This window comes from Equus przewalskii, chromosome 10 (genome assembly GCF_037783145.1).
Source record: "Equus przewalskii isolate Varuska chromosome 10, EquPr2, whole genome shotgun sequence".
Classification (NCBI taxonomy): domain Eukaryota; kingdom Metazoa; phylum Chordata; class Mammalia; order Perissodactyla; family Equidae; genus Equus; species Equus przewalskii.
In genome coordinates this window covers 59,603,528-59,616,141 of record NC_091840.1, presented here as the reverse complement: position 1 = coordinate 59,616,141, position 12,614 = coordinate 59,603,528, and the positions used below count along the sequence as shown (strand labels likewise).

The window sequence follows — 12,614 nt, the reverse complement described above, 5'->3', positions numbered from 1 at the left end:
CTGGCCGGCGGGGGCGGGGCGGGCGGGGCAAGGGCGCGCTCATTGGCCGGGCGGCGCGTCAATCGCGCCCCGCGCCCACCCCTATGCAGGCCCCGCCCCGCGCGCCCGCGCCCGGCCGCCTGGCGCCCCGCCCGCGCCTCAGGACCGGCGGGGCCGCGCGGCGCATCCTGCGGGCGGCGGCGGCGGGCGCGGCGCCGGCGGCCGGACGCAAGATGATGAAGTTTCGGTTCCGGCGGCAGGGCGCCGACCCGCAGCGCGAGAAGCTCAAGCAGGAGCTCTTCGCCTTCAACAAGGTGCGGCGGTGGCGGCGGAGGCGGCCCGGTCGCGCGGGAGGGGGCGGGCCGGGGCCGGGGGCCGGAGCCACGTCGGGCCGGGGGAGGGGGCGCCCGGCTGGGGCGCGGCGCGGGTCTGTCTCGCGGACTCCCGTGCCGCCTCTCCGGGTCCCGGGCCTCGCCGGCCGCGCTGCAGCCGCGGTTGCCGGGGCCCTGCGCCCCTCAGCCTCTGCCTGTGCCTGGGAGGGGGCTCGGCCGTGGGCCCGTGTCGCTGCGTCTCTCGTCTCCGTGTCTCTCCCCCGCCGTGTCTCCGAGGTCTCTTGAACTCGCGCTCTCTCCTCTCTGGCTCTTGGTCTCGGCCCCCCGCGCCCTGCTCATCCCTGGGGGCGGCAGGCCCGGGTTTGTTTTGCTTCGCCCCCGGGCTGGGCGGGACGGGCGGGAGTGGAGGCAGATGTTGGGGGGTGGGGCCGGGAGGTCCCTGTCCTGGCCTTCCCCGCGCCCTGACGCCTGGCTGTGTCCCAAGCCGCACTTGGGGTCGCGGGGCCTCCGTTTTCCTTGCCGTGAAATGGGCCCGCTTCCCCCCTGCTGTGGCTGCCGCCCCATGTCGCGTGGGCGGCTGGCCGAGGGGCGGGTGGGCGTCTGCGGCGTGCTTCTCCCCGGGTAGGGCGGAGGGGCCCGGAGGAAGGGCCCTGGCCCCGCCTGCCCGCGCGCCCCTCCCGGGGCTTGCTCCGGGCTCCGTTCTGCTCCAGAGCCCTCTCACTGCGCAGCCCGCGCTGCCCTTGGGGTAGAGTCGTTATCCCCGTCGCACGGATGAGAAAATCGGGGTTCAGGAAGGGCTGACGACTTGCCCAAGTCACAGTGAGCTGGTCGCTTTGTCCTTGTGTCCCCTTGTCGGTGGGGTTTGACTTTAGCTCGGAGGGGCAGGGATTTTCTCAGGGGCCACTGTGGTCCAGGAGGTCACTCTGCCCCTTTTGCAGGGACAGCTGGGCCTGGAGGGGCAGAGGCACCGAACGTCTCTTGGGGCAGGCAGGGTTTCCAAGGTGCTAGTGGGGGCCTCCAGGACTCTCAGACTTAGTGGCCCAGAGCCTGAGGCCGAGGGCCGGCCCCCTTCCTGTGCTGCTGGTGGGCGGGCCAGCCCCTGTGCGGCCGCTGGGCTGAGGTCGCCTCCCCAGCGGTCAGGCGCAGTGTAGAGGGGGACCTCGGCCCACCTGGCTGGCCCTTGGTCAGAAGCAGGGCTGCAGCTGAGGAGGGTGAGACCATTCTGAGTGGCTGGCAGGGGTGGGGGGTGTGGTCTTGGGCAAGGAGCTTGGTCACCAGAAGGGTCACCACTGAAAATAGGCCCCAGGTTCTCTAGCTGGGGGCCAGGTCAGAGGCGAGCACTGCCTTGGGACTCAGTCTTGGTCCAGGTCCCAGCGCTGCCCTCATGTTGCCTGTGGGAGGTCCATTCTGTGTCAGTTTAACACGTGCTGAGCTCCTGCTGTGTGTGAGTTCTCCTAGGTGCTGGGGATACCGTAGTGACCCGAAGGGACAAACACCTCTTCACTCAGGGGCTGATGTACAAGTGGAGGAGACAGTGAAAAGCCAAATCAAGAGTAAAATATGCAGCAGGTTGGGTGGTGGCCAGTGCTGTGGATTAAATAAAGCAAGTGGGGGCCAGGCATGGACCCTTTGGGCAGGAGTGGCTGCTAGAGCCAGGGGGCCTTAGCGGGCCTTGAGGAGTTGATGCCTGAGCTGAGACCTGAGTGCTGGGAAGGAGCCCGCCCTGAGGCTTTCTGGGTAAAGTGCCTTCCTACTAGAGGGACTGGAGGTGCAAAGGCCCGGAGAGGGGCCTGCCTAGGAAATTGGAGGAGAGCAAAAGATCCCTGGGCCTGGAGTCAAGTGAGCCAGGGGAGAGTGGGGAATGGAGGACAGAGGGGCCAGATGTGAGGATTTGGCTTTGCCAGAGTGAGCTGGGAGCCCGCGAGGGTCCTGAGCAGAGGAGGGGCCTGGGCAGACACCGTCAGGTCCGGAATGGGCATGGCAGTGCCAGTGGGAAAGGGATGCTGCCTCCCTGCCCCTGGCCACAAGGGTGACACTGTCCTCAGGTAGACTTACTGCCCCCAGTGCCCAGGTGGGAAACTGAGGCCTGGAGAGTCCTGAGACTAGCCTAAGGCTGAGCCAACTGCCCACAGGGCTGAGCCTATCTAGATAGGATGAGGCAGGAGGAAGGCTGGGGTGAGAGGCCTGGGGACCAGAGTTTCTTACAAAGTATGTGTCTTGCTGACGCAGTGGTCAGGAGGAACCACTGGCCCACATCTGGTGCCCCACATTGGTGTTGAGGACAGGGGGATGGGGACCCAGGGCTGCAGGCTCCCCAGGGACACTCCACCCCACCTCCAGGCCTCAGGGGCTGAGTATGAGCTGCTTGGGGGGGTGTGCAAACGGAGGAAAACACAAGTGAGTGGAATCAAGGAGCGAGTTCTGTCGACACCCCCAGTGCACAAGCCCCCTTCACACCATCCCCACCACAGATGGGAGGGGAATCTTGTTCTCCAGTTTCCAGGTAGGGGACCCAAGTCTTGGAAGTGAGTGACACCGTCAGAGACTGGGCAGGAAGCTCCCTCTCTCTGGGCCTCAGTCTCCCTGTCTCTGAGTCTGGGGGTGGGGCTGGGTATGAAGAGCCTCTGCCTAGCTAACTTGTGGGTGTTGGCCTCTGACCTCTGCATGGGGTCTGTGTCGGGGAGCCCGTGGACTTCACGTGGGAGCTCAGGCGGCATGACGCCTCCACGAGCTTCAGTCTGTGCCTTTAGGAGTCGGGTGCGGAGCCCCACCCCCCGGGGCAGGTGGAGTCCACTTCCAAGCCTGCACCGTGTTGAGCTTTGTTCTCCCTGTTTGTTGCCAGAGCCCTCTGCACAGTGAAGAGGACAGGGGTTTTGAGAGGGACGGGGCCTCGGCTGGAGGAAGGTCTGTGTGGTGGGGCCAGGGGCTCAGACCCTTGTGCAGTGATTGGAGGTGTGATTGCCCATTTCACAGTTGGAGACACTGAGGCACAGAGTGCAGATGGACCCAGCGCTAGTCCTGCTGTGCAGCAGAGGCAGAACCTGCAGACTGCCTTGGGGTGGGTCTCAGGGTAGGCCGGGGGCAGCCATGCCTGTGTGAGTACCCTCCCTCCCCGCCCCACCCCTGTAGACTGTGGAGCATGGCTTCCCCAACCAGCCCAGCGCCCTGGCCTTCGACCCGGAGCTTCGCATCATGGCCATCGGCACAAGGTCTGGGGCCGTCAAGATGTATCCTTTGCAGGCCGTGGCCTTGGGGGCCTGTGAGGACCACCTGCTTGTGGCTCCCTGTGTGCTGGACTCCTTGGGCTGGGCCCAGCCTAGGAGGCTGACGTAGGTGCTGGGATCCTGGTGGAAGCCCGTGCAGCTTCTACCCTGGGATATCTCCTCACAGAGATGAGGTGTCGATCAACTTGCAGTGGCCACAGCTGTCCCTCAGTGCATTTCAGCCAGCCAGTTACCTAGGTGACCCTGCCATCGTCCCAGCAACTGTGACTGGGGAGGCTGGGCCAGGGGGGCTGGCTGAGCATGGTACCCATCAAGGGTGGTTGGAGGGCGGGGATCACATAGTTGGCTCTTGCCCTGGTGACTGGGCACATGTGTGTGTGCGAAGACACATGTGTTCGGCCGAGGGGCTGGTGGCAGTGCCAGGCTCGGCATGGTGAGCGCAGCTCGGCCCCCACCTGGATGCTGGCGGTCACACAATGGGCTGTGTGAGCTGCACAAAGCGGGCATTTTCCCTGCAGGCGCAGGGTGGGGGTGGGGTGGGGGCAAGCAGGCAGCTGAATGCCTCCTTGCCTGCCATGGAGAATCCCACCCCAACTGCTCGCAGTGAAGCCCTTCAGGCCAGGAAACCGAGGTGCAGAGTCTGGCTGCCCGCTGCTTGGTGAGGAGTGCCTGCCCCCACCCCTCCCTGTTTGACCCTCTGGGTCTCAGTACCCTCGCTGGGGACATCAGTTGGCACAAAGTGAGTCAGTGCCTGAAAAGAGGTGGGCTGGAGGTGGGGGTCTCCCCACCCCGGGGCTGGGGGCACTGGCCAGGCAGGGGTGGGCGCCTGGGCCTGTGGTTTGAGCTTGCCTGCTCTAGGGAATGTGGCCGGGCCTGAACGCCCCTCCTCTCCCTCCCTGGCCCCCTGCCCCCAGGCCCCCACCTGGCCTGGGGGGCACCCACTCCCTGGCCTGCTACTCCCGCCCCTTGCAGGTGCTGTGCTGCCCCACACGTGTGTTGTGTCCCCACAGTGCCCCGCTCCACGTCTCTCTCTGTCAGCCTCTCGAGCGTCCCTGCTGGTGTCCTGGTCTTTCTTGTGCACTGACTCCTCGTGCTCACAAGGAACCTGGTGTGCAGGCAAGGAGATAGCCTCAGAGGAGACCAGAGCCCTCCCCTCCCTCCCTCTTTCCCCGCAAACCACCCCAGCCCAGAGCCCTGGGTGGGGAAACTGAGGCTGGAGAGGACGACGGGCCCTGGCCACAAAAGCTGCCCCTCCCCCTCAAGGCTGGCCCCGTCTCCTTGGCGACCCTGGTTCCCGCCCAGCACTCATGCCCCCTCTTTTGTCCCCTCTTCTGTTCTCCTGGCTCCTGCAGGGAATCCCAACTCCAGCTCCAAGCAACGGCTCCTTCCTTGTTGCCGGGTGATGTTACTGCCCCCTCCCTAGTCTTCCTTCCTGGGGCCCCCTTGGCCCTGCCCATCTGCCATCAAACCTGGAGTTGCTGGGACTCTGGCACTGAGCCTGGGCACTTGAAACCAGTTACCCAACCTCTCCAAGCCTCTGTGTGCTTGCCTGTAAAATGGGCAGGCCGTGGCCTCTCCTCCCTCCTGGTGGGGGCCACTGGCTGCCCGTCCCGGAGAGAGGTTGGTTTCCTTGTCCACAGCTGGAGTTAGGCCTGGAGCTGTGGGAAGGGGCAGCCTGAACTCTCCTCTGCCCTGGGCTTCCCTGCCCAGGCCTGGCCTGGCATCTCTGCCTGTGGGATCCTGACCTGCAGGGCTGGGCTCTCGTGCACATAGACACACACAAGGCTGGCACCGAGTGGAGCCTTGGCTGTGTGCCAGGCCTAGGCAGCATACTGGATGTGTTTTTATTCTTACCTGCCCTGTGCCAGCCCTATGAGGTGGGAGTCACTAGCCCATTTCAGATGAGGAAGTGAAGGTCATACAGCAGCAGCAATTTACAGGAGTTGAGTGGAGCCTGCACTCTGAGCCTGGAGATCCCTTGTGGGTGCAGGATGGTGCTTCCTCAGGGAGGGGCCCCTCCTGGGCTCTGGGGGCTCCTGGATAGGCAGGCCTGGCTGGGACCATTGGAATGGTCCTGGGAAGGAGGTGGCTTGGGCATCTCCTGTGCCTTGGTTTCTTGGTTCTGGGTCCGTGCCTGCTTGTATCTGCCCTTGACCTGTTGCCCTCAGCTACGGTGCACCAGGTGTGGAGTTCACGGGCCTGCACCGAGACACAACCACTGTCACTCAGATGCACTTCCTGCCTGGCCAGGTGAGCCTCTCTCCCCACCAGCTGGCTCCCATGGCCCCCAGGCCCCCCTCCCCAGGCCAGCCCAGTCTTGGTCTTTGCTCACCCTCCAGGGCCGCCTCCTGACTCTGCTGGACGACAGCAGCCTGCATCTTTGGGAGATCCTTCACCATGATGGCTGTGCCCATCTGGAGGAAGCACTCAGCTTTCAGCCACCTAGTCGGCCGGGCTTTGATGGTGCCAGGTACTGGAGGACTTGGCCAGGGACCAGCCACCAGTCATAGGGGAGCTGGGCGGGGGCTGTGGAAACCAGCCGTGCAAAGGTGTGTTAGGGACAGGAAGCTGTCCAGGGGTGGGGTTCAGAGTGGCTGGGTACGTTGAGTTGGGCTTGGGTCCCAGAAGGCAGCATTTGGACCCCTCTTGACTGAGATGTGCTACCTGGACTTTGTGGGTATTAGATGGGGGGTGTTCTGGCTGAGTCCAAGGAGAGCAGGTAGGGTCCGTGCTAGGCCCTAGGACTGCTAGGGCCTTGAGGCCCGGGATGGGAGAGTGTGGGTGTTGTGTCCCAGACTCCTGGTACCTGATGCGTGGCACTGTGCTCCCTGCAATGATGGAGGTGTCTGGGGCCATGGGGCAGATCTAAGCTGAGTGATATCAGCAAGGGTCGCCTGGCCCCTTGAGTTGGGGGTGGGTTGACAGGCAGGTGAAACAGCAGGTTTTGGGGCAAGAAGGGTCCTGCTGGGCTGTGCTGTGTGAGGTGTCAGCAGGAAGCCTCAGAGGCCAACAGAGTGGCCTGGACCACTGGTGAGAGTGAAAGGGGCCTTAGTCCCTGGCTCTGCTGGCCCTTACTGAAATGGCTGGAGTGGGCGAGTCCTTCACGCTGCGAGATGCCTTTTTCTAGCTCAGTGAGAGGCTTGTACTGCTCCTGTTGCGGGCTGGATGACACCCCCACACATCCAGCTGTAACCTAGGGGTGCAGTCCTGGGGTCTCCCAGTCTCTGCAGGCAGGGGTGGTCTAGGTCCCCCTGCAAAGTCAGGGAGGCATCCAGAGGGCTGGTGGCAGGGGTTCCTGGGTGGGGCTCAGGAGAGCTGTGTGTCCTGGAGCTCCTGGTCCTGGCCCAAGGGGTGGCCTGGTTCCTGCATTCCCTTCCTGGTGGGTGGGAGGGGCTTGGGAGCCCGTCTCCAGAACCTGGGGAGCCTATTTTTATCCCTCTCACTGCCGACATCCTGATGAATAATTGAGCGAGCTAATTGCGATGCCCACAGCCACCACCGTCGCCTTGCTGGTCACCAGCCTACTTGATAATCAGGCCCCAGTGAACACAGAGGAGCTGTAACGAACTAACAGTAGTAGCCCAGCTCCCTTTACACCCTCCTCAGCTGGTGGATGGGCCTGCACCCTCACCCGCCTCCCCTTATCTCTCACAGTGGCCCCCCCAGCCTCACCCGCGTCACAGTGGTCCTGCTGGTAGCTGCTGGTGACATGGCAGCCCTGGGCACCGAAGGTGGCAGTGTCTTCTTCCTGGATGTTCCCACCTTGACTTTGCTTGAGGGCCAGACCCTTGGTCCTGATGAGGTCCTGCGAAGGTGAGAGGCAGGCAGACTTCCCAGCACCCGCTTGATGCCCAGACAGAGCTGCTGCTGGCTCACCTGAGCTCCCTCTGCAGTGTGCCAGATGACTACCGGTGTGGGAAGGCACTGGGCCCCGTGGAGGCGCTTGAGGGACACCTGCGGGACCCCACCAAGATCCTCATTGGCTATAGCCGGGGCCTGCTGGTCATCTGGAACCAGGCCGCACAGTGTGCAGACCATATCTTCCTGGGGAACCAGGTATGTGTGTGTTGCCGGTGCCTGCAGCTGGGGCCCTCTGCTCACGGCTGCCTTGCTCATGCCCATCCACCCTGCCCCGCAGCAGCTAGAGAGCTTGTGCTGGGAGCGCAGCGGCAGCACTCTGGTCAGCTCACACAGCGATGGCAGCTATGCCATCTGGTCTGCAGACACCGGCAGCTCCCCGACAACGCAGCCCATGGTAGCCACCACACCCTATGGTGAGTGCTAGGGAGGCCGAGGGCAGCCCCCACTGCCTGAGCACGGGTTGACGGCCGATCCCAAGCTCAGGCACTGGGAGCTGTGTGGCCTTGGTGGGGCTATCCAGGAACACTTGTGGAAGGCGGCAGTGCCAAGCCAAATCTGCAGAGTTGAGACCCTGGGAGGCATGGTGAGGGGCAGTGGCCTTCCTGTTGGAGAGGCAGAAAGCAGCTGCAAGGCGGGGGAGTGATAGAGGCAGGATGTGAATGGGAGAAGAGGTGAAAGGTGCAATCTGGGGCTCTTCTGAGTCCAGCCAGCGAGTGAGCCTGACACTGTCCCATCCCTCCAGGCCCCTTCCCCTGCAAAGCTATCAACAAGATTCTGTGGCGAAACTGTGAATCTGGGTAGGTGGGGAGCCGGGTCTCATGTGTGGGTTGGGGCCTGTGTCTGACTGTGGAGGCAGAGGGTGTGTTCTGGAACATAGGAATGTCCCGCGATGCTCTCTCTGGATCGGTCAGTGTGTGCTCTGGGCCCAAGTGGATCACGTGGCTCCTCTACCCTGCGCAGGGGCCACTTTATCATCTTCAGTGGTGGCATGCCCCGCGCCAGCTATGGTGACCGCCACTGTGTGAGTGTGCTCCAGGCCGAGACTCTGGTGACGCTGGACTTCACCTCCCGCATCATCGACTTCTTCACGGTGCACAGCACGAGGCCCGAGGATGGTGTGTTCCTTGCCCCCCTCCACGCAGTGCCCAGCGCCACCTATCTGTGCTCACTCTACCTCTGTCCCACAGAGTTTGACCAGCCCCAGGCCCTGGCTGTGTTGCTCGAAGAGGAGCTGGTGGTGCTCGACCTGCAAACACCCGGTTGGCCAGCTGTGCCTGCTCCGTATCTGGCCCCGCTGCACTCGTCTGCTATCACCTGTTCAGCCCACGTCGCCAACGTCCCTGCCAAGCTCTGGGCCCGCATTGTGAGCGCTGGCGAGCAGCAGAGCCCGCAGCCTGCCTCCACTGCCTTGGTGTGTGTCGGGGTATCCTGCGGGGCAAGATCTTGGGGAGGGAGGAGGAAGGGTGTTCTCAGTGGAGGGCACTGCGGGCACAGGCCTGGAGGTGGTTAATGTGGCAGCTGTAGATGGGGAACGCGGGAGTGGTTTGGGTCGTGGATGCCCTGCCTGGGGTGAGAGAGAGAAGACGTTTGTCCCGACCTTCCACTTACATCTCTGCCTCCCTCTCTCAGAGCTGGCCTATAACTGGGGGCCGGAACCTGGCCCAGGAGCCATCACAGCGAGGGCTGCTGCTGACTGGGTAGGGCAGACATGTGTGTCCCCTGGACAAGCACAGTTGTGACGTGTGTGTGTGCATGTGTATGTGGGTGAGCAGGGCCTGATAGAGCCCACATAAGTGCAGGAGAGCCCATTCTGGGCCTGGCGGGTACCAACCTGCCTGGTGACTCAGGCCCTGGCCCCTGGTGGGACCAGGTCACCCCCTCCCACCAGGTGGATTGGGATGAAGCCTCCCTAGACCCTGGTTCAAGGCCCTGCCCTGCCCTGCCTTTTGGCCTGGAACTGAGCTCCACCCACCCAGCCTGCCTTGGGACCGGAAAATCTGGGCCGGCCCACGCCGAGCTGCCCAGGGCAGGTGTTGGGGAGCCTGCCCTGCGCCTGGCGGGCGCTGACGTGCTTGGTGACTCAGGCCCCCACTTCCTGCCCTGCCCTTGCCGCCCGCCTGTGCTGGGACCCTCGGGGCTCTGACTCTGACGTCCGCTCCCTTGCTTGAGAACTCTTACCTGTGGTTCTCAGGGCTACTGGAGGTGTCCCAGCCAGCCCTACAGGCTCGCACATCTTCTCACATCCTGGCTCTGGGCTCCTTCCACTGCCCAAGGGCTCCCCACTGGGGCTCTGCAGCTGTGTCCCAAGGCTGCACCCCAGATTTGTTTGCCCCTCCCCACCTGGTCCCTTCCCTGCTTCCTCCCTACCTCCCCAGTCTTCCTGCTGCTCTGCCTACATGGCTGCCTCGTGCCCCGGCTGATCCCTCTGCTCTGTGACTGGCTAACTCCTGATCACCTTTCTGGATGCTCCCATGGGGGCGGAACCCCCGTTCCTTCCCCTGCTCATCACACTGGTGGTTCTTTCCACGCCTTTCCCCCTGTTTGGAGAGCTCAGGTGCTTGTGGCCTGGGATGCAGCAGGTGCTCAGTTATGTGTTAGCCCTGTACATAGGTTCTTCCTGTTTGTGGTGTGCTGTAGGAGTCTGCTCAGTGTTTAGCATATGCAGTGGGTGCTCAGTGAGTGGCCAGTGGATGAGTGGAGGGAGGGGTGCACAGGGACCTGGCATGGGCCTGATGTTGCCGTCCTTGCAGCCACGAGGATGGCACCGTGCGGTTCTGGGATGCCTCTGGGGTGGCTCTGCGGCCGCTCTACAAGCTGAGCACAGCTGGCCTCTTCCAGACGGACTGTGAGCATGCCGACAGCCTGGCCCAGGCTGCCGAGGACGACTGGCCACCTTTCCGCAAGGTGGGCCCCTCCCCCAGCCCCATGGAGCCTGGTCCCAGCTCTGCCCCATGTCATCGCTCCATCCCGCTCCCCAGGTGGGCTGCTTTGACCCCTACAGCGATGATCCCCGGCTCGGCGTGCAGAAGGTGGTACTCTGCAAGTACACAGCCCAGATGGTGGTGGCTGGCACTGCAGGCCAGGTAGGCCTGAGGCCTCCTCAGGGTTGGGGGTCTCAGAGGGCTTTCGGAAGGAAGTGGGCCTGAACTGGAGGGTCTAGTGGAGTGGTAGAGAGACCAACACAGGCAGAAGCCCAGAGGTGGGAATGGGGCTCCAGGTGGGGCCAGCCAGGGAGGTGGGGCCTGTCGTTGGGGGCCTTGAGTCCAAGCTCTGGCTGTAGGGACCCATGGAGGGTTGGGGCCAGGGGCAGGAGCACAGGTGGTAGATAAGCCCTGGGAGGGCAGGGGCCACTGGGTCTTGGTCATTGCTATGCCCCCAGCATTTGTACACTATACAGAAGGTGCTCTACTTGTGCTTATTGCTAAATGGGAGACAGGCTTGGTGCAGGGGGATTTCTTTGCTCCAGAAGGCCAGGGACCAGTGGGTCTTGATCACCACTAGGTTCCAGGGTCCTAGTATACAGTAGGCATTCAGTAAGTGCCTATTCAGCAGATGAACTGGAGACAGTCCTGGGACCAGCCTGGCAGTGGCTTTACAGGATCAGTGGGGCACGGGTGGCCCCATCCTCCATGCTCGCTCCTCCCTTGCCCCGGCTGTGGGCTCAGGTGCTGGTGCTGGAGCTGAGTGACGTGCCATCAGAGCAGGCAGTCAGTGTGTCCAGTGTGGACCTCCTCCAGGACCGTGAGGGCTTCACGTGGAAGGGCCACGAGCGGCTGAGCCCACGCACCGGGCCTCTGCCTTGGCCCACTGGCTTCCAGCCCCGCGTGCTGGTTCAGTGCCTGCCGCCAGCTGCCGTCACCGCAGTCACGCTCCATGCCGAGTGGAGCCTCGTGGCCTTTGGCACCAGTCATGGCTTTGGTCTCTTTGACTATCAGCGCAAGTGTCCTGTTCTGGCCAGGTATGTGGGGGGCAGGCCTGGAGCCTGGTGAGATGGGGTCTGCATCTCTACCTGGCCCCAGCCTCCTCTGGGACTTCTGGTGCTTCCCCATACCTGCCTGGGCCTCAGTTTCCCCTTCTAAGGCTTGGTGTGATGAAGGTGGTCCTGTCGTCTGTGGTAGCTCTGTCCTTATGTGAAGGGCTGCTGGTGGAGTTCTCAGGCCTCCAGCTGCCGGGTTGGTGGGGCAGCATAGACCGGCACCCCTGATGCCTGGCCCCCGGGCCAGCAGGGGCACGGTGGCTGCTCCAGGAGGCTGCTTTCTAGCACGACTGGCGCCTGCCTGCCCTCAGGTGCACCCTTCACCCCAATGACTCTTTGGCCATGGAGGGGCCGCTCTCCCGGGTGAAGTCACTCAAGAAGTCGCTGCGCCAGTCTTTCCGGCGCATCCGCAAGAGCCGAGTGTCAGGCAAGAAGCGGGCTGCTAATGCCAACAGCAAGGTGAGCTGGGGCAAGGCTGCCCAGGTGCTGCTTCTGCAGGCTGTGCTGTGGAAGTGGAGCCTCCTGGGACCCCAGGCTGACCTGGGTGAGTTGGGGAGGGTGGTGGGATATTGGGCGCCAGGCCGTACGGGAGCGGATGGGATGCAGGGAAGGTGGTGTTCCGGAGCGCCACGCCCTTCCAGTTGCAGGAGGCTAACGCACAGCTGGCGGAACAGGCCTGCCCGCATGACGTGGAGATGACGCCTGTGCAGCGCCGCATCGAGCCGCGCTCAGCTGACGACTCCCTCTCGGGTGTGGTGCGCTGCCTCTACTTTGCTGACACATTCCTTCGAGATGGTGAGGCCAGGGGAGGGATGGGCTGGGGAGATGGGCCTCCATTGGCCATCGAGGAAACAGATGGACGTGCAGAAGGGGTGGGACCACACCTTGCAGAGGCCGGAAAGCATTCTGGGTGCCTGATGTGTGCAGGCTGTGTTGGCAACAGGGTCCATCCAGACAGCCCCCTGGAACTTCTGACGGTGCAGGGCTGTTAAGTGAGCCACTGGGGCCTCGGAGACCCAAATGGAGAGAAGGGAGCCCGAGATCGGGGGGAAGAGAGTGTGCGGGGTCGGCCAGTACCAAGGCCCTGAGGTGGCATGTGTTTGGGAGAGTGCCCAGGTGGTGTCTGGAGTGGAGGGACAGGGCTCTGGGAGGCAGTGGTGCTGGCCACCTTGCCGAGGAGCTGGCTTTGACCCTGAGTGGTGGGAACCCTGGGACGGTCTTACTCGGAGAAGAGGCATGGCC

General features: G+C 63.5%; 1 protein-coding gene across 23 annotated transcripts in view; it reads left to right on the top strand.

Annotated features, from left to right (window-relative positions):
- The first annotated feature begins 112 nt into the window (after positions 1 to 112).
- Positions 113 to 12,614, top strand: part of LLGL1 (LLGL scribble cell polarity complex component 1) — a 17,440-nt gene continuing 4,938 nt past the window's right edge. Inside the window, exons 1-17 of one of the 23 annotated variants that reach the window (XM_070563598.1) lie at positions 147 to 293; positions 3,441 to 4,274; positions 4,508 to 4,651; positions 4,888 to 5,785; positions 5,875 to 6,005; positions 7,190 to 7,348; positions 7,429 to 7,591; positions 7,674 to 7,809; positions 8,139 to 8,193; positions 8,357 to 8,511; positions 8,584 to 8,807; positions 9,026 to 9,093; positions 10,147 to 10,300; positions 10,375 to 10,479; positions 11,062 to 11,354; positions 11,684 to 11,831; positions 12,014 to 12,167. In XM_070563598.1, the coding sequence (XP_070419699.1) occupies positions 5,765 to 5,785; positions 5,875 to 6,005; positions 7,190 to 7,348; positions 7,429 to 7,591; positions 7,674 to 7,809; positions 8,139 to 8,193; positions 8,357 to 8,511; positions 8,584 to 8,807; positions 9,026 to 9,093; positions 10,147 to 10,300; positions 10,375 to 10,479; positions 11,062 to 11,354; positions 11,684 to 11,831; positions 12,014 to 12,167 (1,966 nt within the window). In that variant the 5' untranslated portion in view covers positions 147 to 293; positions 3,441 to 4,274; positions 4,508 to 4,651; positions 4,888 to 5,764. Of the gene's footprint in view, positions 294 to 741; positions 1,131 to 3,440; positions 5,786 to 5,874; positions 6,006 to 7,189; positions 7,349 to 7,428; positions 7,592 to 7,673; positions 7,810 to 8,138; positions 8,194 to 8,356; positions 8,512 to 8,583; positions 8,808 to 9,025; positions 9,094 to 10,146; positions 10,301 to 10,374; positions 10,480 to 11,061; positions 11,355 to 11,683; positions 11,832 to 12,013; positions 12,168 to 12,614 lie in introns of those variants that run through there. The other 22 variants (XM_070563599.1, XM_070563604.1, XM_070563593.1 and 19 more) reach the window with 22 other exon arrangements.